At 45.9% G+C, this 24,629-nt stretch overlaps 1 protein-coding gene across 3 annotated transcripts in view; it reads left to right on the top strand.

Annotated features, from left to right (window-relative positions):
• ACVR2A (activin A receptor type 2A) overlaps nucleotides 1–24,629 on the top strand; it is a 66,172-nt gene that overhangs the window by 38,388 nt on the left and 3,155 nt on the right. For 2 of the 3 annotated variants that reach the window (XR_012581866.1, XM_074547848.1), the window contains exons 2-11: nucleotides 13–220; nucleotides 1,857–1,966; nucleotides 4,583–4,737; nucleotides 13,285–13,308; nucleotides 18,048–18,191; nucleotides 19,436–19,579; nucleotides 20,866–21,011; nucleotides 21,470–21,584; nucleotides 23,556–23,694; nucleotides 24,177–24,307. Coding sequence is in view for 2 of the 3 variants with exons in the window: in XM_074547848.1 (XP_074403949.1) it covers nucleotides 13–220; nucleotides 1,857–1,966; nucleotides 4,583–4,737; nucleotides 13,285–13,308; nucleotides 18,048–18,191; nucleotides 19,436–19,579; nucleotides 20,866–21,011; nucleotides 21,470–21,584; nucleotides 23,556–23,694; nucleotides 24,177–24,307 (1,316 nt within the window). In the remaining variant the exon portion in view is untranslated. The remainder of the gene's footprint in view (nucleotides 1–12; nucleotides 221–1,856; nucleotides 1,967–4,582; nucleotides 4,738–13,284; nucleotides 13,309–18,047; nucleotides 18,192–19,435; nucleotides 19,580–20,865; nucleotides 21,012–21,469; nucleotides 21,585–23,555; nucleotides 23,695–24,176; nucleotides 24,308–24,629) is intronic. The other variant, XM_074547849.1, reaches the window with a different exon arrangement.

Genomic DNA, 24,629 nt, shown 5'->3' with positions numbered 1-24,629 from the left:
CCCATCCCTCAGGTGCCATCCTGGGCAGGTCAGAAACACAGGAGTGCATCTACTACAATGCAAACTGGGAGAAGGACAAGACCAACCGCAGCGGGATCGAGCCCTGCTATGGTGACAAAGATAAAAGGAGACACTGCTTTGCCACATGGAAAAATATTTCTGGATCAATTGAAATCGTGAAGCAAGGCTGCTGGCTGGATGACATCAATTGTTATGACAGGTGAGTTTTCTTAGGAATTTTTGCAATTGATTTGGCACTGCAAACTCTTTGGCCTCTCCCATAGTTTCTATGTCATCCCCTCCACAAGCAGTGAGTCTAGGAATAATTATCTTATTTTCAGATTCTCACTTTAGGGACCAGATTCCATTCCATACATTGTTTTGTTTGCAGGATAACATGTTTTACCTTCTTTTTAGTCCATTTATAATAGATCCTGTAGTGCCTTGTTATTGCCAAACAGTGCAAATGTAATTATTGCAACCAGGATGCAAAATCCTCTCGTTGATTTTTCCAAAGACTTTAGAGTTGGAAAGTCAGCACTTTGTGTCTGCAATTTACCAGATCAGGGAAGTATTTTGGCAGTTTATTAATAAGCTCAATGGCAGCTCTAAGAATATTCTAAATTTCCAGTTATTTTGTTGATAACAGATGGTCCAGAAAGAACCCACAAGCAGTAACAGCAGGACTTGGGGTTTGTTAGATGCTGACTGAATAAAGGTCATGACTCTCTTAAGCAATGGTGTTGCAGGTTTTTAAATACTCTACTGGGTTTTATTGGCCCAAAACATTTATTATTTGGGAAGGCAGAGAATTAAGAAATAGAGCCATTAAAAAGTATTGAGGAATTTTTTCAGTAATTTTTATAGAAATCTTTAAAGTTGAATTTTTAGAAGAAAGCCTTGCATTCTTTCTCCCCAAATCAAGTTGTCCCTCAGCCCAGGATGCTTTCTGCTTTAATGGCAGTTTAAAGCTCAGTCCCACAATCTAAAATAAAAATCCTGAAATCATGAGAATAAATTCTCCCTTGAGCAAAGAAAAGAAATTAGAAGAAGAAATGAAACACAGGAAGGACAGTAAGGAAGGAGCTGGAAACTGAGCAAGTCCTCATTAAGTGACTTGTGCTAATCACAGGGAGTGCTGTGTTTGTCCAGAGCAGCCCAAATCTTATCTGTGGGAGCTGTGGGAGTGCCTGCAAACAGCAGCAGATCCAGCACATCTGAGAGAAAATGTTCCCTGGGCAGGGTGGCAGCCAGGGCTGGCTCTAGGGAATAACCCCAAATTTTGAAGATGAGCCCAAAATCTTCAGCTGTGTTTAAAATCCTGCAATATTTCTTCAGCCTTGTCCAGTTCTGCTGTCAGGTTGGCTCCTGGTTTTTCTTTCCTGATGGGAATAGTTTCAGCTTGTTTGTTAGCAGAATATGAATAAAAAAGCCATTCCTGCAGTTAATTCAGGGAATGAAATAAGCCCTGTCCCTGAGCATAATGTAGGCAGAGGAGATTGTAGAAACTTTATACTTTCTACAAAAAATTTAGAAATTCTCCTTCTCACTTATCTCCAGCCTTGTTTGATCACTTGCCTGTCCTGTTTAAATCTAGCTTGTGAACTGTTCCTCAATCTGTTGGTGTTTTCTTTAATTTTGTCTTTATGACAAAATTGTGTTTCTGTTTAAAATGTGTTTCTGCTTTAATAAAATTTCATTCAAAATTTAATTTATCTCATCAGGTTTAGCTGTTACTTTGGTCACGGCCAATTTAACAAAGTTCACCTTGGAAATTTAAAAGCTGGGCACTTTTTTTTTTTAACAAAGATAACCTGGCACAAAATAAATAAACTTTTCCCTCTTTTCTCCTGCAGGAATGACTGCATAGAGAAGAAGGACAGCCCTGAGGTGTTTTTTTGTTGCTGTGAGGGCAACATGTGCAACGAGCGCTTCTTCTACTTCCCGGAGATGGAGGTCACGCAGCGTAAGTTCCTGCTGGCAGCAACATTCCACATCCTGCTTTTCCAGCTGCTCACACTGGCCAAAAGTGCTGCCTTTGCTGCCACAGGGCTCTGGGAGAGCTCTGGCCAGTGCCACTGCTTTTATTCCACTGGGAAAGGTGCTTTCATGTCAAATCGATAAAATGGAAAAATATAAAATGGACTTCGGCTCTTTCCAAGGGTGGGAAGGAAGGGTAGTCTGAAATCATTGCCTGGTTTAAGATATAGAAGTTATCATCAAATCTCAATTACATGGCTAAACTCCTTTAAGGGTGTAAATTTTTGGGTCAAAAGCTTTCTCATCCCTGTGCCATCCTTGGGATGCTCCTTTTCTTCAAAAAATATCATCTTTCCAAGGGTGGGAAGGAAGGATAATCTGAAATAATTGCCTGGTTTAAGATATAGAATTTACTGTCAAATCTTACCTTAATTACATGGCTAAACTCCTTTAAAGGTGTAAATTTTTGGGCCAAAAGCCTTCTCATCCCTGTATTCCTGTGCCAGCCTGGGGATGCTCCTTTTCTTCAAAAAATATCATCTTTCCAAGGGTGGGAAGGAAGGACAATCTGAAATAATTGCCTGGTTTAAAATACAGAAGTTATTGTCAAATCTTACCTTAATTACATGGCTAAACTCCTTTAAGGGTGGAAATTTTTGGGCCAAAAGCTTTCTCATCCCTGTGCCATCCTTGGGATGCTCCTTTTCTTCAGAAAGGATCATCTACTAAGAGTGGGAAGGAAGGATAATCTGAAATAATTGCCTGGTTTAAGATATAGAAGTTATCATCAAATCTCACCTTAATTACATGGCTAAACTCCTTTAAGGGTGTAAATTTTTGGGCCAAAAGCTTTCTCATCCCTGTATCCCTGTGCCATCCTTGGGATGCTCCTTTTCTTCAAAAAATATCATCTTTCCAAGGGTGGGAAGGAAGGATAATCTGAAATAATTGCCTGGTTTAAAATACAGAAGTTATTGTCAAATCTTACCTTAATTACATGGCTAAGCCCCTTTAAGGGTGTAAATTTTTGGGCCAAAAGCTTTCTTATCCCTGTATCCCTGTGCCATTCTTGGGATGCTCCTTTTCTTCAAAAAGGAGCCTCTTTCCAAGGGTGGGAAGGAAGGATAATATGAAATCATTCTCTGGTTTAAGATATAGAAGTTATCATCAAATCTCACCTTAATTACATGGCTAAACTCCTTTTAAGGGTGTAAATTTTTGGGCCAAAAGCTCTCTCATCCCTGTGCCATCCTTGGGATTCTCCTTCAAAAAATATCATCTTTCCAAGGGTGGGAAGGAAGGGTAGTCTGAAATAATTGCCTGGTTTAAGATATAGAAGTTATTGTCAAATCTTCAAAAAGGAGCCTCTTTCCAAGGGTGGGAAGGAAGGATAATCTGAAATAATTGCCTGGTTTAAGATATAAAAGTTATCATCAAATCTCACCTTAATTACATGGCTAAACTCCTTTAAGGGTGGAAATTTTTGGGCCTTTCTCATCCCTGTATCCCTGTGCCACCCTTGGGATGCTCCTTTTCTTCAAAAAGGAGTATCTTTCCAAGGGTGGGCAGGAAGGACAATCTGAAATCATTGCCTGGTTTAAAATACAGAAGTTATTGTCAAATCTTACCTTAATTACATGGCTAAACTCCTTTAAGGGTATAAATTTTTGGGCCAAAAGCTTTCTTATCCCTGTATCCCTGTGCCAGCCTGGGGATGCTCATTTTCTTCAAAAAAGAAGGAAAATAACAGAAAAGGTTCCTTTTCTTTCTTCTCTGTATCCCAGCTGGACTTTTGAATTTCTCTGTAAATGGACACAGTAACCTCTAAAAAGGGGAAAAGAATTTCTTCCCAGATCACAGGATCCTTGTGGGTTCTTCCACTCAGCATAATCTGAATTTCTGAAGGACAATCAAATCAAACAGACTTAATAAATAATTATTTTAAAAAACATCAGCTGAAAGGTGATTTGATTTTTCTTGCCCATCTTCTTCCAGTCAGAAATCTGCTGGAAAACCAAGGGATGTTAATAACTGAGCTGAAACCAGCAAATATCTCGTGTACCAAATAGCCAGAGGAAGTTGTTTATGAAATGAAAGAACATTTTCTGCAGGATGAAAATAGCCTTTGTTGACCCAGGAGATCTTGTTGTCATTTCTGTCAGTGGTGCTGCTGAGGCAATAATTGACATTGCTCTTGCCCTGGGGGCTGTGGCTGCCTTGGGAGCAGCTCCTGCTCCTGCTCAGCCTTTCCTGAGCTCCTGTGGAAATTCTTCAATTCTTCACCTGGACAGCTCCTCCCTGCAGCAGGCACAGCAGGGCTGGAGGCTGTTGCCAAATCTCTGCATTGATTGGTTTTAGTTCATTAGGTGATGAATTCCTGCAGTCCCTGGGAGTCCAAGCACCCCCTGTAGCCTGCTGGGGGTTGGAAGCCCAGAATTGCACCAGGATCTGAGCTGTCCCTTCTGCCTTCTCACCAGGTGTTACTCTGTGCTGCCTAATCAGGTGCTGGCAGCAGCTGTTAGAAAACCAGGCTGCTGCACATTTCAAACACTGCCTGCTTTTGTTCCTTTAAAAGCTTTGTCTTTTTTTCTTTTCCCTTCAGCAACTTCCAATCCTGTCACACCGAAGCCACCTCTGTTCAACACCTTGCTCTACTCCTTGGTGCCTATCATGGGGATTGCAGTGATCGTGCTCTTCTCCTTCTGGATGTACAGACACCACAAGCTGGCCTATCCTCCCGTGCTTGTTCCCACCCAGGTGAGCCCCTGCTGCAGGATTTGGGGTTTTTGAGGGGCCAGACCATTCCTGAAGGGGATCTGTCTCATGGCTGCTCTCTCTGTTCCCCTCCTGATTTCCAGGTCCTAACGCTTGCTCTCCCCCAAAGCAGAGAATTAAGCTTTACTTCAACAGCCTTATTAATTATTCTTTGATGAATAGATGAGCAACTACTTCATGTTTTTATGCATCTCTTTGTTTGGGAGGAGAAAAACTGAACACACAGTGAAGGCATGCTGAGGGCTGAGCTGGAAACAAAAAAAGAGTTCCCAGTTCATCTTGGCCATTTGAGGGGTTCAGCAAACAGCAGCTAAGAGAGGATGAGCTGTTTTTAAGGAAAACTAGAACTGGAATACAGGTGTAGGGAATGATAAGAAAATCTTCATAGCTTAGCTCATGCACTGTGATTCTTGTCATATTTTTCCTCTTGTGTATGTATTTTCTGTTTTGTCCTGAAACATTTGAGTTTTAGGGGTGTTTTTGTCAAAAGGATGAGGTTGTGGGCTCCACACTGAGTGTAACCAGGCCATGATGCAGCCAGACAAACCTTCTGGGGCTCTGTGTGTGGGATTCCTGCTTTGTCCTGAAACATTTCAGTTTTAGGGTATTTGTGTTTCATGTCAAAAGGATGAGGTTGTTGGTTCCACACCTGAGTGTAACCTGGCCATGGTGCACCCAGACCCTAACCTGCACCCAGACAAACTTTCTGGTGTTCTTATGTGTGATATTCCTGTTTTATCCTGAAACATTTCAGTTTTAGGGATGTTTCATATGAAAAGGATGAGGTTGTGGGCTCCACACTGAGTGTAACCAGGCCATTGCACCCAGACCCTAACCTGCACCCAGACAAACCTTCTGGGGCTCTGTGTGTGGGATTCCTGTTTTATCCTGAAACATTTCAGTTTTAGGGGTGTTTTTGTCAAAAGGATGAAGTTATGGGCTCCTCACCTGAGTGTAACCAGGCCATGATGCAGCCAGACAAATCTTCTGGGGCTCTTTTGTGTGGGATTCTTGTTTTATCCTGAAACATTTCAGTTTTAGGGATGTTTCATATGAAAATGATGAAGTTATGGGCTCCACACCTCAGTGTAACCAGGCCATGATGCAGCCAGACCCTAACCTGCACCCAGACAAACCTTCTGGGGCTCTGTGTGTGAGATTCCTGTTTTATCCTGAAACATTTCAGTTTTAGGGGTGTTTTTGTCAAAAGGATGAGGTTGTGGGCTCCACACTGAGTGTAACCTGGCCATGATGCACCCAGACAAACCTTCTGGGGCTCTGTGTGATATTCCTGTTTTATCCTGAAACATTTCAGTTTTAGGGATGTTTGTGGTTTATGTCACAGGATGAGGTTGTGGGCTCCTCACCTGAGTGTAACCAGGCCATTGCACCCAGACCCTAACCTGCACCCAGGCAAACCTTCTGGTGTTCTTGTGTGTGATATTCCTGTTTTATCCTGAAACATTTCAGTTTTAGGGGTGTTTCATATCAAAAGGATGAAGTTGTGGGCTCCACACCTGAGTGTAACCAGGCCATGATGCAGCCAGACAAATCTTCTGGGGCTCTGTGTGTGATATTCCTGTTATATCCTGAAATGTTTCAGTTTTAGGGGTGTTTGTGTTTCATGTCAAAAGGATGAGGTTGTGGGCTCCTCACCCAAGTGTAACCAGGCCATTGTGCACCCAAACCTTCTGGGGCTCTGTGTGTGGGATTCCAGCTTTGTCCTGAAATGTTTCAGTTTTAGGGGTGTTTGTGGTTTATGTCAAAGGATGAGGTTGTGGGCTCCACACTGAGTGTAACCTGGCCATGGTGCAGCCAGACAAACCTTCTGGTGTTCTTGTGTGTGGGATTCTTGTTTTATCCTGAAACATTTCAGTTTTAGGGATGTTTGTGGTTTATGTCACAGGATGAGGTTGTGGGCTCCACACTGAGTGTAACCAGGCCATTGTGCACCCAGTCAAACCTTCTGGGGCTCTTGTGTGGGGGATTCTTGTTTTGTCCTGAAACATTTCAGTTTTAGGGGTGTTTTTGTCAAAAGGATGAAGTTATGGGCTCCACACTGAATGTAACCTGGCCATGGTGCACCCAAACCTTCTGGGGCTCTGTGTGTGAGATTCCTGTTTTATCCTGAAACATTTCAGTTTTAGGGATGTTTCATATCAAAAGGATGAGGTTGTGGGCTCCTCACCTGAGTGTAACCTGGCCATTGTGCACCCAAACAAATTTTTTGGGGCTCTGTGTGTGATATTCCTGTTTTGTCCTGAAACATTTCAGTTTTAGGGATGTTTCATATCAAAAGGATGAAGTTGTGGGCTGCACACCTGAGTGTAACCAGGCCATTGCACCCAGACCCTAACCTGCACCCAGGCAAACCTTCTGGTGTTCTTGTGTGTGGAGTTCCTGCAGTTGGGAGGCTCCAGCTGCTCCTGGAGCTGCAATCAGTGCTGCCACTGGAATTCCTCTTCCTTCAGCTGTATCTGGAGATCCAACTGAGATTAGGAGGCTTTTATGGAAAGAGTTAAAGCAGGAAATTCTAGAGACCAAAGCAAAAAAAGATGAAGAAAATGTGATTGTGGAAATGAAGAGGGAAATGATTTGGATTTTTGCAGTAGGATTAATTTGAGCTTCTACCTCAATGCAGTGACCAGAATACATGTCCTGTCCTACAGTGATGATATTTATGATAAAAATGAAAACTCTTGTTATTTTGGGTAGGGGTGCCAAGGATTGATCTCCTGCTCCAGGGATTTTTGAAAATCCAGCTCCTGGGATATTTCCAGTGCTGCTGCTTGACAGGAGGGTGCTGCAGGAAGCAGCATTGCCTGGGGTTGAGAGCTCAAGTGTTTTGGTTTCAGTTTCTCAGTAATAGATAAGAGGAATTTGGGGAGAGGCAGTGGCCATATGTTGTTGCCAAATGAAAAGAACATAATTTAGAGGAAAAAAGTCTGTTTGCTGTCCTTGCAGAGAGGATTGCAGCTCCTCAGACTCCCTGCAATCTGTCAGCATAATTAGTTCATCCAGCTCCCATTTTATGGATTTGGGACTTTACATCGACCCAGTGGTCTTTGCTGGGAGATCAAATTCATAACTGCTAATTGTGGGGATAATTCCAGTGTGGGATTGACTTCCTGAAGAAATGAAGTCATGGATAAAGCCATGGAAAAGCAAGAGAATGTTAAATATGTGTGAGGTATCAAGAACTTGAATTCTGATTCTCTCCCTCCTTTTGCTGCAGTTTTTTCCTTGCATGGATTTGTTTGGGGCAGGATTGCCACCTCAATTTTTAATAAATAGGATAATCAGCTGTTGTGTTTATGCTCAGATTGTATCTTTGGGATAAATGTACCTTGGTGCTTGTAGGGCAACAACATTTTCCTATCTTGTGGTGAGCAGGCATTAAGGCTCATGTGGAAAGTCAGGAAAAGCCACTTGTGCCTGAAAAACTCCCCAGAATTATTATGTAAATCCAATATAAACACTCTCCCTCATGCAGCAGAGCAGTGGTTCCCACTTGAAATTTAATTACAGCTGCTTGGAACAGGAGACAGGGGAAGCAGGAAGGGAGGGAGAGGATTGGGAACTTTATAACCACGAATAAACTCTGAAATATTTGTGCAATTAATCTGTTAATAGTATATTTAATAATTGGGCCATGAGTGGAGTTTTAGGCAAATAGATTTGGTTTAATTCTTTATGTAGCAGTGGTAGAAGGACAAGTCAGATGTACAGCAGGAAAAAAAGATTGTGGGATCCAATAAAAGTTATCTCTTTTTCCTTGCTTTATTCCCAGAAACAATGGGAACACTGAGCTGGTACCAAACTTCCAGGAAAAAATGAAAGGATGGATGAGGAGTAAGCAAAAGATAAAAATGAAGACAAATAAGCAAAAGATAAAAATGAAGAATGAGAAATGGTGAAAGAATTTGGTGATAAGTAAAAGATTAGAGAGCAAAGGGAAAGAAATAGTTTGGAATATTTAAAAAGGGAAAAAAGCAAGAAATACACTGTAAGAAATGTTTGAACCTGTGAAGACATAAAGGACAATGAGTCTTGGCTTGTTTGTGCTGCTCGCTGTGCCTCAGTGCTGTGTGGGGAAGTATCCAGTGAAAGCTGTCAAATTCCATCAAATCTGTCACTCCTGTGCTCTGCACTGAGTTATTAACAAATCCATGTTTGCTGAGTGCATCTGTGTGTATGGGAAACACTTAGGAACTGTTCTGTCTCCTTATTTCAATTTCCTTTAGCAAACATAAACCCATCACTGATAAAATTCACCCAAAGAATCAGACTGCTATTTGAAATGTTTGCTATTTGATATTTTTCTGCAGGAAGAGGTGCTGGGACCTGGTTCCTTTTCACTGGGGGTGGAGTTGGGTGTGAGCAAACATTGCCAATAAATGTGGGGTGAGGCTGGCAGGGGCAGCTCTGTTGTTCTCCCTGGCACACCAGAGCTGCCAGTGCAGGTTCTCCATGGGGCTGCTGCCACCCTGCAGCTGCTGGGTGCCTGTCCGGTTTTTGGCTGTTTGGAGGCCCTGGAAAGGCCCGGGGTGGCCTTGGGGCAGCCCAGGACGAGAAGAGGCTTCAGTTCTTCTTTTGGTCTTGGTGTTTATTAATTGTTTATCTAAAAGATTTTCTTTCGGCCCGACAGAGCTCTGCTCAGCAGCCAGCCATGAGCACACTCCCTGCCCTCCGGGCGGTCACCTATCTTTATACCCAAAGTTACGTGTACAATATTTATCATTTTTCCCCAATACCATTTATTCTTATTGCCCGGTGCACTTTTAGTAATAACCAATCCTAAAGTGCCACCATCACACAGAAGATGGAGGAGAAGAAGAAGAAGAAGAAGGACAGGACATGCCCCAATTCCTCCATCTTACTTCTCTAAACCCCCCTGTACAGAAATCCTAAACCCTGTGTTTCACTCTCTAATTAACCAATCCCTTCACCATTCACCCCGGTGAAACCCTCCTGTCCTCATACAGGTGTCGTCTCCTGTGTGGGATCAAAGTCCAGCCACCAGACACTTCTGGAACATTCCAGGACTCCCGAGCCCCCCAAGGGTGCTCTCGGTGACACCTCAGTCCTGAGGTGCTGAGATCCCACAGGTGCCACTGTCACCTCCCTCAGAGCTGCCGCCACCCCTGAGCGTGGAACATTCACCCCCTGAGCTTGGCAGGTTTCACTCCATCACTGCTGCTTTTTGGGCTTTGGCTTGGTTTGCAAGTAATCTTTGTGTTAAGAACTTGAGGAAAGGCTTTGCAGGTTCACTTCTTTGTGTCTTTGTGACCTGTTTGGGGATTTCTTCTGAAATGGTTGAGCTCTCTGGGTGCTCAGAGCACCCTGCTCTGGGTGATATCTCAAAGATGCATCAGGGTTTGGATTTCTCACCACAGGAATTCCTAAATCTACCTGAGGCACTTGAAATTTCTGGGATGATCTTTCCACCCAGTTTCCTGCTGGAGAATGAAGAACTAAATCAGCTGTTCAGGTTTTTCCCATTTTGGTCTTCCAAAAGCCACTTTTTTTTCTTGTTGTTGTTACAGATATTTTAGTAGAAATATTTCAGCACTAGAAAAATGCAAGGGAGAGGTGGGTTTTTTATTTTTAAAGGATTGAATCCAAACCTGGGAAGATTAATGGCTGCTTGAAAAACACGCCCAAGGAGAAGCCAGGTGCTTGTAGAAAATGGAAAAGAGATTGGAAAGTTACTGCAAATCATGATCCTTTATGTGAGGAACTTGAAACTGGATCCTTTCTTTTTCCTAATAGAATCCATGGGCTGCTACAAGTTAAAATCTGTAATAGAGGGAGAAATTTGTATGAAAACACCCAAAAGCCAAGTGCAGCTTTTGCAGATCAGGAAATGGTTGTGGGTAGCCCAAAATTTGGGAAAAACCCACACTGCTTAGGGTTTTATTGGTGTAATTGGTTCCAAATATTGTAATGGAGCCATTAGAGTTGGTTTTCAGGCAGCACAAAGAGCAGTGAGGGTGTTTTATGTCCATCTGTGTGGGTGACAGGGGTTCTGAGGGGTTTAACTGCTCCCAGTTCTTGTTTATCAGAGCTCATTCCTGACATAATCTCAGATTTGCATTTCTTTTGTAGCCTGATGCCCTTGAAGTGCTGGATTTCTGCTCTGTGGGCTGCAGGGGAGGACACTGGTTTATAACCCAGAGGTGTTCATGAGCACAAATCCATCCTGCAAAGTTTCCATGGGTGAGGAACTGGGCAGAGTTTGGGGGCAGCTGATCCCTCAGGGGAGGAGTGAGAGCTTTGGGACGGGGCTCACTCCTCAGAGCTTCATTCCTGCAGTTTCTCATTATGCTCAGAGCACAAAGGTTGAATTCATACATATTTCTGCTTATTGCTGAGGAATTTCCATCATTCTCCAGAGCTGGGGAACTTTAATAATGAATAGGCCTGGGAAAAAATGGAGAATTTCAGCCCCTTGGGGTGGGTTTTGCTCTGCTCTGGATGGTGGAGGAGATTGTGGTGGATCTCAGTGCTCTGAGTTCTGTCACAGGTTTATGGAATGAATCCTCCTGGATTAATTACTGCTGTTAATAATTGTAGGTGTTAATCTGGTATGAATTTGGAGAAAGGGAAGTGTGTGCTCATCCCTGTCCAGGCACAGGGAAAGGCTCTGGTGGCTCCAGAGCATCCTGAGGGTGTGGAGGCTCAGGGGGAGAAGGGGATGGCAGCTGGAGACAGGGGCTTGAATCCCCCTCTTCCAACATCCATCCCATTGTAAAGGAGATGGCTCAGGTGGAGGAGTCACAGAATTCTGGAATAGTTTGGGTTGGGTGGAAACTCAAAACTCATCCCATCCATGGGCAGGGACACCTTCCACCACCTCAGGGACACTTCCACTGTCCCAGGCTGCTCCAGGGCTCATCCAGGCTGGCCTGGGACACTCCAGGGATGCAGGGGCAGCCCCAGGCGCTCTGGGAATGCTGTGCCAGGGCCGCCAGTGCAGAGAGCAGGAGGGACAGAGGCATCTGCACTGAGGCTGTTCAGGAAAGGGATGAAAGCAGCACAACCAGGGGGTCACTGAATCCTGGGCTGTGCCTTCGGCCGGGACTCTGTTCCACACCGTAAACTCCTCCTGGGAGTGCTTGAAGGAATCTTCAGCACTGGGATTGATCAGTGTCTGCTGGGGGCAGAGTGTGGGAGTTCCCCTCTCTGGGGATGTATTGATCAGGTTTGGTGCTGGAGCTCAGGTCTGAGGTGCCATTGGTTGATCAGGCCTGGTGCTGTTCATTGATCAGGCTTGGTTCTGTGCATTGATCAGGCTTGGTTCTGGGCATTGATCAGGCTTGGTTCTGTGCATTGATCAGGCTTGGTTCTGTGCATTGATCAGGCCTGGTGCTGTGCATTGATCAGGCCTGGTGCTGTGCATTGATCAGGCTTGGTTCTGGGCATTGATCAGGCCTGGTGCCATTCATTGATCAGGCTTGGTTCTGTGCATTGATCATGCTTGGTTCTGTTCATTGACCAGGCTTGGTTCTGGGCATTGATCAGGCTTGGTTCTGTGCATTGATCAGGTTTGGTTCTATGCATTGATCAGGTTTGGTTCTGTGCATTGATCAGGCTTGGTTCTGTGCATTGATCAGGCCTGGTGTGATTCATTGATCAGGTTCAGTTTTGTGCATTGATCAGGCCTGGTGGCATTGATTGATCAGGCCCGGTTCCATTCACTGATCAGGTTCAGTTCTGTTCATTGATCAAGCCTGGTTCCATTCATTGATCATGCCCAGTCCCATTGATTGATCAGGTTCGGTTCTGTTCATTGATCATGCCTGGTCCCATTGATTGATCGGGCCTGGTGCCGTTCATTAATCAGGCTCGGTCCCATTGATTGATCAGGTTCAATTCCACTGATCAGGCCCAGTCCCATTGATTGATCAGGCCCGGTTCCGTTCATTGATCATGCCCGGTGCCATTCACTGATCAGGTTCGGTTCCGTTCATCGATCAGGTTCGATCCCATTGATCAGGCCCGGTGCCGTTCATCGATCAGGTTCAGTGCTGTTCATTGATCAGGCCTGATCCTGTTCATTGATCAGATCCAAGGTGCCGTTCATCGATCAGGTTCGATCCCATGGATCCGGTTCCCAGCCGGGTTTCCGTGGTGCGGCGCTGCCCCCTGGCGGACACCGGGAGCGCTGCAGGGAACAGGGCGGGTTCTCCTCCCGCCTCGGGAATTTCACCTTTGGGAGCTCCGCGTGTCTCCGTGCTGGCTGCAATCACACGGCTCTGTACAATGGGCACTTCTCTATGTAATTAGGAAATAATTCTGTTCATTTTCCATAGAATAACCTTGTTTTCCTCATTTTTCTTTACTAACAACACTGGATTTCTTTGCTGTTTTAAATAATGTTCTGGTGTGGGAAAGTTTTGTTGTCCCTGTGAATATTCCTGTCATTAACTCACAAATAATTGACTTTGTCTCCTCTAAGCTGTTTTTGCATCCCATTCTGGTGTAAATAGTAATTTCTCTTGCCTGTGTTTTTTCCCTCTCTGCAAGCACGCCTTTCATATAATGATTGAGGTAAGAGGATGTTTGTTCCTGGCTCTGGGGCTTTCTGGGGATGTGGGAGATGTTTTTTTGCTCTGAATTGTGATTTCTCAGTATTTTGGACAAGCCATCTGTCAGCATGTGTGGTTTAAAATGCAGATTTAGGTGTGGTTTGTGGATCTGCTGACATTCCCTGGAGCTGCTGAGTGCTGGGGTCAGGATGTGCAGGCTGGGCTGGATCCCAGGGGTTCCCTGGAACCGAGGGCTCATCCCCCCCACTGTGCCCTGGCCTTGGCTCTCCCTTCCCATCTCCCCCTGTGACAAATCCAGTGGAGCTCTGGGGGCTCCATGTGCTCATCTGGGATTTTGTGTGGGGCAGGAACTCCCAAAAATGGATCACCTGGAGAAAAATAAAAATACTCCTTCACCACTCAGTCTGTTCGTTTTTCCCACTGACCACAAGATATTTATATTTATATTTATATTTATATTTATATTTATATTTATATTTATATTTATATTTATATTTATATTTATATTTATATTTATATTTATTACAACTCCGAGTCACTGCGACCCCTTAATTCACAAATTGGGTCATTCCTGCTCAGCTTTTCAGTGGAATATTAAAACCATCAAGATTTGAGGTGTAATAAAAATGTTCAATTCCTGTCATCATCAAAGTTCTCTAATTAACACCTGATATACCTTGGAGATGCAGTTTAGGAGAAAATCTGATGGTTTCAGTGTATTAAAAATGTAAATATTTGAATATTTCCCTGACTGTGTGTCCATAAAAAGCTCCCAGAGTTGCTTGGATCTGTGTCCATGTTTGGCCTCCTTACCCCAGTCAGGGATGGAGCTGCTGTCCATGGCTTTGGGTTCCCCCATGGCTGAGCAGCTCTCTGATCTCCATTTTTGGGGACACCTCAGGAACCCCATTCCTGGAAGCCACCTTTCCCTAAGGAATATTTCCCCTGTGACTCAGTTTGTGAGAAAGGGCAGGAAAAAGGGAATTGGGGCCTGGATTTTTGGAAATTTGGAAATTTGAGAGCCCTGCTGGCATTGTGGCCTTGGCACCATAGAGATCAGCCCCAAAACCTCACAGGAACAATGGGGAACATTTCTGGAACATTAAACAATTTTTCCCTGGAGCAAAGCAAGTTGGGAATATTGTCAGGGAATGTTTCTGTGTAAAATCATCCCTGAGCTGCAGAGCCTGGAGTTAGATTGTAACCAAACTGCTTAGAAAAATCAGAGGGGAAAAAAAAAAAGGGAAAACTTTTCTTTCCAGTTGTGTTAGGACAGGAATTGTGGAATGGTGCTGGGAATGAGGTGAGGAGAGCCAGGGGTTTCTGGGAAATGGAATTTGGTGTCTGGGAAGTGTTTGGGCCAGTGGGGAATGAGGAAAGCACCAGCTTTGCCTGCCCACTTTCACTTCCAGCCCCTGGCAGAGATGCTGGAGCTGGGCTCAGCAAATCTCAGAGTTTTCCTGGTTTTCCTGGTGGTTGGGACACAATTCAGGCTCCAAGGGCTCCCAGATGCCAGCAGTTATTGGGAGGGAAGGGGAGTCCAAGCCACCAGAGCAAAGGGAGATTTGGGATTATTTCCCAGCAATGAGCAGTTCATTCAATCAGGGTTTCCTTTGGGGGATGAATCCGAGCATCTTGTTCCCACTTCCTCTCCTAACGCCAACAAACGGGATTTACAAATATTTATTTGGTCCAGTTTGTATTTTACAAATTGAGGGCACTGCTTTCCATGGTGCCTGCAATATTCCAAGAGGGAATGAAAGGCACCAGGGGAGGGAAATCTTTGCTCTCAAACTTGGTTTTCTGTGCTGCAAATGTTGATGTCACAACTCCAAGCGCCTGTCGCTGTCACACCGACAAAAGGATTTCCTCTTTTTGGGGACAGAGCTGCAGTGTGCCTCTGATTTGAATTTCAAATGCTATTTATTCCTTGTCTAGTTATTAATTTGTGCAGTGAGGTTACTCTGCTCTGAATCGTCCTCTGGAACTTGTTCTTTTTAATTTATTTGTTGTAGAAGAAAGCAGGGAGGGGATGTTGATTCCTGACACTGCTCAGGACTTGCATTCTCAGCTCTTGTCTCCATTCTCCCCACAGCAAAGGGTTCTTAACCCCACAGTTGGTCACAAAATGTGTCTTCAACCTGCACAGGATTTTGTGGTTTTGATGGAAGTGCTCAAATATTTAACTCTTTATTGAGCCCTCTCCTCTCTGTTGTAGAAGCAGCTCCTCTGGTGGTTTTCATTCTCTTGAAAACTGCTTTTCTCTTTGGGGAAAACAGAGGAAAAGGGGGTGTTTTGGAGGGTTTTTGAAAACTTTGGGGTTGGTTATTGGGGTTTTTATAGAGGGACAAGCTAATCCCGCCTGGAGGGAGAGGCCAGCCCAGAAGGAAGCAGAGATTTGGCAATAAAATTGAGAATCTGCTTGTTCTGTTCAGAGGATGTGATGGAGCAAAGCAGAGAATGCAGGGTGTGCCATAAAAAACTGTTCCTGCCCTGGAGGGTCCCAGGGTGTAGGGTGGGATGTGGGAATGGGGATTTGGGGATGTGGGAATGGGGATTTGGGATTGGGGATGTGGGAATGGGGATGTGGGGTTGGGGATTTGGGAATGGGGACGTGGGAATGGGGATTTGGGAATGGGGATGTGGGATTGGGGATGTGGAAATGGGGATGTGGAATGGGGATGTGGGAATGGGGATGTGGGATTGGGGATCAGGGAATGGGGATTTGGGATTGGGGATGTGGGAATGGGGATCTGAGAATGGGGATGTGGGATTGGGGATTTGGGATGTGGGAATGGGAATTTGGGAATGGGGATTTGGGATTGGGGATCTGGGAATGGGGATGTGGGAATGGGGATGTGGGAATGGGAATTTGGGAATGGGGATTTGGGATTGGGGATGTGGAAATGGGGATGTGGAATGGGGATTTGGGAGTGGGGAATGGGGATTTAGGATTAGGGATTTGGGAATGGGGATGTGGATTGGAGATGTGGGATTAGGGATTTGGGATTGGGGATGTGGGATTGGGGATGTGGGAATGGGGATGTGGGATTGGAGATTGGGGAATAGGGATTTGGGAATGGGGATTTAGGATTGGGGATGTGGGATTGCTGATGTGGGAATGGGGATGTGGGATTGGGGATGTGGGAATGGGGATTTAGGATTGGGGATTTGGGAATGGGGATGTGGATTGGGGATGTGGATTGGGGATGTAGGATTGGGGATGTGGGTTTGGAGATTTGGGATTGGGGATGTGGGAATGGGGATTTGGGAATGGGGATGTGGGATTGGGGATGTAGGATTGGGGATGTGGGATTAGGGATTTGGGAATGGGGATGTGGGAATGGGGATTTGGGGATTTGGGATTGGGGATGTGGATTGGGGATGTAGGATTGGGGATTCAGGATTAGGGATTTGGGATTAGGGATTTGGGAATGGGGATGTGGGGCTGTGGGTCCATGGAGTGCCCGGGGGAGCTCTGTGCCAGCTGCAGCTGTGCCAGCCCTGCAGGACAGGCCCAGGTCCCCTGCAATGGGATCTCCTCATTTCTGGGATCTCCTCATTTCTGGGATCTCCTCATTTCTGGGATCTCCTCATTTCTGGGATCCCAGGAGCTCCCTGGCAGAGCTGGGAGCAGGGAATGGGGCAGCAGGGGCTGAGCCAGGGCTGCACCTGCAGGGTTAAAGATCCCACACTTCACATAAACACAGAAACCTCAGTGCATCCCGGGGCTCATTGCAATTCCAGCTCTAAAAACATAACGAGTAAAGCTTGATTATCTTTGGTCCTTGATTTCTGCTGTGCTTTCCCACCTGGTTACAATATTCCTTAATTTTTGCTGAGCTTTCTTCCCACCTGATTAGACTGATCCTTAATTTCTGCTGTGCTTTGCCACCTGACTCCATTATTCCCTAATTCCTGCTGTGCTTTCCTAAGTAATCACATTATTCCTTAATTTTTGTCTTGCTTTTCCACCTGATTCCATTATTTCCTAATTTTTTCCGTGCTTTTCCACATGATTCCAGTATTTCTTAATTTCTGCTGTGCTTTCTCACCTGGTCACATTACTCCTTAACTTCTGCCTTGCTTTCCTACCTGATTCCATTATTCCCTATTTTTTTCTGTGCTTTCCCTCCTGATTCTACTGTTCCCTAATTTCTGCCTTGCTTTTCCACCTGATTCCATTATTCCCTAATTTTTTCTGTGCTTTCCCTCCTCATTCTACTATTCCCTAATTTCTGCCTTGCTTTTCCACCTGATCACATTATTCCTCAATTTCTGCTGTGCTATCCCACCTGATTCCATTATTCCTTAATTTCTGTTGTGCTTTCCCACCTGATCCCATTATTCCCTAATTTCTGCTTTGCTTTTCCACCTGATTCCATTATTTCCTAATTTTTTCTGTGCTTTCCCACCTGATTCCATTATTCCTTCATTTCTGTTGTGCTTTCCTACCTGATTCCATTATTCCCTAATTTCTGCCTTGCTTTCCCACCTGATTCCATGATTCCCTGACCTCTGCTGTCCCTCCCTGGTGCTCAGGGGATTCCCTGGTTCCTGCTGTGCTGTCCAGGTGTGTCCCATCCCTGCTGGGCAGTCTCAATCCCATTCCCCCCCTGCAGCAGGGTGGGCTCTGGCCCTGGGGTTTGGCTGGGTCACCCCATCCAGGCCTCTCAGGGATGATGTGAATGGATGTCACTAATGAAAGCAGCATTAATTAATGGTCTCTCCTGATTGCAGGATCCTGGGCCTCCTCCACCATCGCCCCTGATGGGTCTGAAGCCGCTGCAGCTGCTGGAGATCAAGGCCAGGGGCAGGTTTGGCTGTGTGTGGAAAGCTCAGCTGCTCAATGAATACGTTGCAGTCAAAATATTCCCCATCCAGGTGAGCAGAACCCTTGGGGTCCTGGTTGTTCCTCACATTAAAGCAGCTTTTCTTGGCCCAATAATTCTGTAAATCCAAGTGGAAATGGACTTGAGGTGTAAAAGAAACAGGAAGAGTTCGGTGATTTACAATAAGAATTTTACTGCAGTAAACACATTGCTGAAACAAGCCCTGTGAAATGTGGGCTTCTAATCATAAAAATATTCAGCATCCGTAGTTTTCAGCAGCTCTAACCCACCTCTTGACCAGTTAATAATCAAATTAAACAGTGCTTAGAAGGAATGCCCTGAAATGCAGCCCCTGGAGTGCCTGTTCCAATTAACCCTGCCTCAATTAGTGCCACAGCACTCAGTGCCCAGCAAGGGCCGTGGCTCGCATTAAATGGATTGAGGAATCTGGAGAGCCCCGAGTGGGGCTGGGTGCTGATCCTGGGGTGGGTTTGCTATGATTGAAGCCCCCCCTGCTGCTGGAGCTGCAGGGATTTGTTCCTCACACCCATCCAGGGCTGCAGGCTCCCGTTATTTCACCAGAAACTCCAGGGATTTCTGACAGAGCATTCCCAAACTCTGTCAGAGTTCAGGACGTCCCTCTGGCTGTGCTGCACTGCCAGGGGGCTCAGAGACCCTGGCACACAGCCCAGACCCCTGTGATTCTGATTATGACCCATGGAAAAAATTACCAACCTTATATAAGGACCTGCAAACCACAAAAGTCTAAGTAGAATAATAATTAATTTGTTTTGTCATGGGGTGAAAAATGGATTTTTTGGGGTTTTTAGAGTGGGGGTTCAGGGGGCAAGATGGAGGAATGCTGGAAGGCATGTCCAGCCTTTCTCCTTCTTCTTCTTGGCCTCCATCTCCTGGGTGATGGTGGCACTTTGGGATTGGTTTGGAGTAGAAGCTCAGTGTCTAACACAGGGGATGGTATTGGGCAGTAATTGTAAATATTGTACAAGTAGTTTTTAGAATAAAAAGAAAACATCACCCTGGGGCAGGCAGAGTGCCTGGGCTGTCTTACTGAGGGCAGGAGAAAGAATTTTATAGCTAAGGAACAATGAACAACCTTGAGAGCGAGAACTGAAGAGCTCTGACTCCTCCTTTGACCCCTGGGCTGGGAAAAGAGAATTTCTGACACCTCTGGGGTCACTGTGAGCAGCAAAGCCAGGGAGGAATCCAACTCCCCAGGGCAGCCCCTGCTGTGCTGTGTTTTGGGGGCTGACCATGGTCTGTGCTCTGTGCTTGCAGGACAAGCAGTCGTGGCAGAACGAGTATGAGATCTACAGCCTGCCCGGGATGAAGCACGACAACATCCTGCAGTTCATCGGCGCCGAGAAGCGCGGCTCCAGCATCGACGTGGACCTGTGGCTCATCACGGCCTTCCACGAGAAGGTGGGGCTGGGCTGGGAGGGTCACACAGCTGGGCTGGGCCACCGCAGCGAGGGGACTGGGAGCAGCTTTCACTTTGCTGCTGGCTTTGTGTCCGGTTTATCTGGTCTGTTTGAGGGGCCTGGAAAGGCCCGAGGTGGCCTTGGGGCAGCCCGCGTATCGAAGGACGAGAAGAGGCTTCAGTTCTTCTTTCGGTTTTTATGTTTATTAATTGTTTATCTAAAAGATTTTCTTTCAGCCGAACAGAGATCTGCTCAGCAGCCAGCCATGAGCACACTGTCCACCCTCCGGGGCAGCCACGTATCTTTATACCCATTGTTACGTGTGCAATATTTATCATTTTTCCCCAATACCATTTATTCTTATAACTCGGTGCACTCTCAGTAATAACCAATCCAAAGGTGCCACCGTGGCCAAAGAAGATGGAGGAGAAGAGGAAGAAGAAGAAGGACAGGACACGCCCCAATTCCTCCATCTTACTTCTCTAAACCCCCCTGTACAGAAATCCTAAACCCTGTGTTTCACTCTCTAATTAACCAATCCCTTCACCATTCACCCCGGTGAAACCCTCCTGTCCTCATACAGGTGTCGTCTCCTGTGTAGGATCAAAGTCCAGCCACCAGACACTTCTGGAACATTCCAGGACTCCCGAGCCCCCCAAGGTGGTCTCGGTGGCTCAGCACCTCAGGACTGAGATCTTGAGATCCGACAGCTTTGCACTGGGTGGGAATTCATTGCAGTTGGTTCTCAGGCAGCTGAGAAAGTTGGCATCGGGTTTTACTGACAGAGGAGTTGTTTTAGGAGACAAACAAAAATTGATTCTGCCTTTTTTTGGCTTTTTAGAAGATGTCTATTTTAACATCCCCACTCTAAACCTGCCTAAAATACATAACCTCCCATCTTGCAGAGATTTTTTGGGGGGTTATTTTTGCTTCACTTGTTGGTTGATAAGAATAAAGATGAAGTGATACAGATCGATTCTATTGTGACAGCAAAAGGAAAAAACACAAATACAATTAAGAACACATTCCATTTTATGTTGGATCATTTTGATTTCTTTAGATTTGTTCAGAGTGTGTGTTTCACTCTGAAAATCTCTTTAGATTTGTTCAGTTTCACTCCAAAACTGTGGTGTCGAATGATTTCATCTCTGATTATTCAGAGCATTTCACTCCGAACCTGCTGTAGGTCCATAAGGAAGGACAGAGGTCCTACAGAGGTGAATTGCAGGCATTGCAGGTGTTCCTGGAGCAGTGAGGCTGAGCTGGCTGTGTGCCTGTTTGCTGCAGGGCTCCCTGACAGATTTCCTGAAGGCCAACGTGGTGTCGTGGAACGAGCTGTGCCACATTGCCCAGACCATGGCGCGGGGCCTGGCCTACCTGCACGAGGACATCCCGGGGCTCAAGGACGGCCACAAGCCAGCCATCTCCCACAGGTACTGCCCTGCAGGACATGGCAACCCTGCAGGATTCCTGCATCTCCCCTCCAAGGCACATTTTTTCCATTTTGTTCTGTTTCCATTTTGTTTCCTGCTATTTAAACAAAGTTGCAGTTGCTGCACACTTGGATTGCAACATCCTCATTCCATCTCTATCCCACATGCATCATCCATATCTCCATGTATCCCTACATCCATCATACACCTGGATTTATTTTAAAAACAAGCACAAAATTACAGTTCCCATTACTGTCTCATTTATTCCCATAAAAGTCTACAAGGGCACTCTGAGATTTTTTGATTATTATTTTGTTGTTTAACTTACCTTTTTTTTATAATTTTTTTGCCTTTCATACCATAATGTTCCTGGTTTTATGCTCTTCCCTTTTCCTTAGTTCTTTCTGTATTTCATGTTCTAGATCTCTAATTTGTGTTTTTTTTCTTGAACTTGCAAGGGACATCAAAAGCAAGAACGTGCTGCTGAAAAACAACCTCACGGCTTGTATTGCTGATTTCGGTCTAGCTTTAAAGTTTGAGGCTGGAAAGTCTGCAGGAGACACCCATGGACAGGTAAATCCTGAGTTATTGCCAGGAATGATCCAGCTCTTACCTGGATGTGAGTGGGAATCTCCCCTCAGGCTCTTTGCATGGCCTATCCCCCTTTTTATCTGGACTGGACAATTTGGACAAGAACTTTTGCAATATTTTATTAATTATTCACTTATTGTTTAGAAACTGAGGGATGAAACTTCCAAGATTTAGTCCTAATGTGGGGGATTCCAGTTGTGGTTTCCCTGGGTCTGGATTGAAGGCACTTGAGACAGCAGTTCATGTTCACACTCAGGTGTTCATTATTTGTTATCAGTAAAAGTCTCACTGCTGGGAGTTCAGCAGCTTTTCATTAGAAGGCACAAAATGGCCAAAAATCTCTTGGTACAAGGGCTTCTAAAGCTAAATTATCCAATGAAGAACTGACACCTGGATTATTTCCCTTTTAACCCAATAACTGATCCCAAAGAGCTGCAATGGGGACTTTTCTGCCCAATTACAAAATGCCACCCAAACCCATGGAGAAGGAGGAAGTGTGAAGAAGAAACCCAGGAGGACACCCTGTGTCTTGCTTCCATCTACAACACACTAAAAATCCCAAACCTAAATTTCTCACTACACTTGCACCGCTCTCTATAATCTGTTTCACACTTTTGTGGGTTCTGGTCTATTCTGGAGTTTAGGAAACTTTCTCCATGGATGGGGGTCAAAGTCAGTGCTGCCCTGGGGGTCAGGGCACCCCAGAGCAGATGGAAATTGTTGTTCCATCCTTGGGTTGTCCCAACCTTGGGTTGTTCTATCCTTGGGTTGTTCCATCCTTGGGTTGTTCCATCCTCGGGTTGTTCCATCCTTGGGTTGTTCCAACCTTGGGTTGTTCCATCCATCCTTGGGTTGTTCCATCCTTGGGTTGTTCCATCCATCCTTGGGTTGTTCCATCCTCGGGTTGTTCCATCCTTGGGTTGTTCCAACCTTGGGTTGTTCCATCCATCCTTGGGTTGTTCCATCCTTGGGTTGTTCCATCCATCCTTGGGTTGTTCCATCCTCGGGTTGTTCCAACCTTGGGTTGTTCATCCTTGGGTTGTTCATCCTTGGGTTGTTCCATCCTTGGGTTGTTCCATCCATCCTTGGGTTGTTCCATCCTCGGGTTGTTCCATCCTTGGGTTGTTCCATCCTTGGGTTGTTCCATCCATCCTTGGGTTGTTCCATCCATCCTTGGGTTGTTCCATCCTTGGGTTGTTCCATCCTTGGGTTGTTCCAACCTTGGGTTGTTCCACCCTTGGGTTGTTCCATCCTTGGGTTGTTCCATCCTTGGGTTGTTCCATCCATCCTTGGGTTGTTCCATCCTTGGGTTGTTCCATCCTTGGGTTGTTCCATCCTTGGGTTGTTCCATCCTTGGGTTGTTCCATCCATCCTTGGGCTGTTCCATCCTTGGGCTGTTCCAACCTTGGGTTGTTCCATCCTTGGGTTGTTCCATCCTTGGGTTGTTCCATCCTTGGGTTGTTCCATCCATCCTTGGGCTGTTCCATCCTTGGGCTGTTCCATCCTTGGGCTGTTCCAACCTTGGGTTGTTCCACCCTTGGGTTGTTCCATCCTTGGGTTGTTCCATCCTCGGGTTGTTCCACCCTCGGGTTGTTCCACCCTTGGGTTGTTCCATCCTCGGGTTGTTCCACCCTCGGGTTGTTCCATCCTTGGGCTGTTCCATCCTCGGGTTGTTCCACCCTCGGGTTGTTCCATCCTTGGGTTGTTCCAACCTTGGGTTGTTCCAACCTTGGGTTGTTCCATCCTTGGGTTGTTCCAACCTTGGGTTGTTCCAACCTTGGGTTGTTCCATCCTTGGGTTGTTCCATCCTTGGGTTGTTCCACCCTTGGGTTGTTCCAACCATGGCTGGTTTGGCCTGGGACAGAGCAGGGGTTTCGTGTGGCAGCAGGGGGGGCAGTGCCCGTGCTGGGGACGATTGTGGGCACAATCCATGGGTGTTTTGTGCCCCCGCAGGTGGGCACCCGCAGGTACATGGCCCCCGAGGTGCTCGAAGGTGCCATCAACTTCCAGAGGGACGCGTTCCTGAGGATAGACATGTACGCCATGGGGCTGGTGCTCTGGGAGCTGGCCTCGCGCTGCACGGCCGCCGACGGTGAGAGAGGGGCCTGCCCTGGGGGCACTGGGTGGGCTGGGAGCCCCTGCCAGCCCCAACACTGCGGGTTCTGATTGCAGCCAGCACAGCAATCCTCCCTTTGCTGTGGCGGTGCCACAGCACGAGGCAGGAGATGAGGATCTGACCCCATGTTTCTGAAGGCTGATTGATTATTTAATGATATATATTATAGCAAAATGATATATTAAAACTATACTAAAAGAATAGGAGAAAGGATTTCATCAGAAGCTCATGACTCTGAGTGTCTGAGCCAGCTGGCTGTGATTGGCCATTAATTAGAAACAACCAACATGGGCCAATCCCAGATGCACCTGCTGCATCCCACAGCAGCAGATAATTATTGTTTTTCTTTTCCTCTGAGGCCTCTCAGCTTCTCGGGAGAAAAATCCTGGCAAAGGGATTTTTCAGAAAATGTCATGGCTGCACTTTCCCTTTTCCCTTTCCCTGGCGTTTCCCTGCAGGCCCCGTGGATGAGTACATGCTGCCTTTCGAGGAGGAGATTGGCCAGCACCCCTCCCTGGAGGACATGCAGGAGGTTGTGGTGCACAAAAAGAAGAGGCCTGTGCTAAGGGAGTGTTGGCAGAAACATTCTGTAAGTGTCACCCAGCCCCCTGAATGCCACGTTTTGTCTGTGCTGTGTTGTGTACATTGCACTGGGCTTTGGGAGGGGTTTCATAATTCCAGTAGGAGCTAAATGGGCTGTAAATGTTCCTCATCTTAGACTGCTCTTTCTGCAGTATTAGAAAGTGAGGGATTTTTTGTTTTTTGGTGGAAGAAGAGATCCTGGAGTTCCTTTGCAGTGAAATCCCAATTGGTGTGTGAGGGATTCACCTTTATAAAACACTGGGGGGCTCCAGAAGTGCAGGGCAGGATTTTCCCCTTGCTGCCGTTGAACAGTTTCTGTTCAGTCGTGC

Source organism: Zonotrichia albicollis, chromosome 10 (genome assembly GCF_047830755.1).
Source record: "Zonotrichia albicollis isolate bZonAlb1 chromosome 10, bZonAlb1.hap1, whole genome shotgun sequence".
NCBI lineage: Eukaryota > Metazoa > Chordata > Aves > Passeriformes > Passerellidae > Zonotrichia > Zonotrichia albicollis.
Note: the sequence above shows the minus strand (reverse complement) of the source record. Positions and strands in the feature narration are given on the sequence as shown.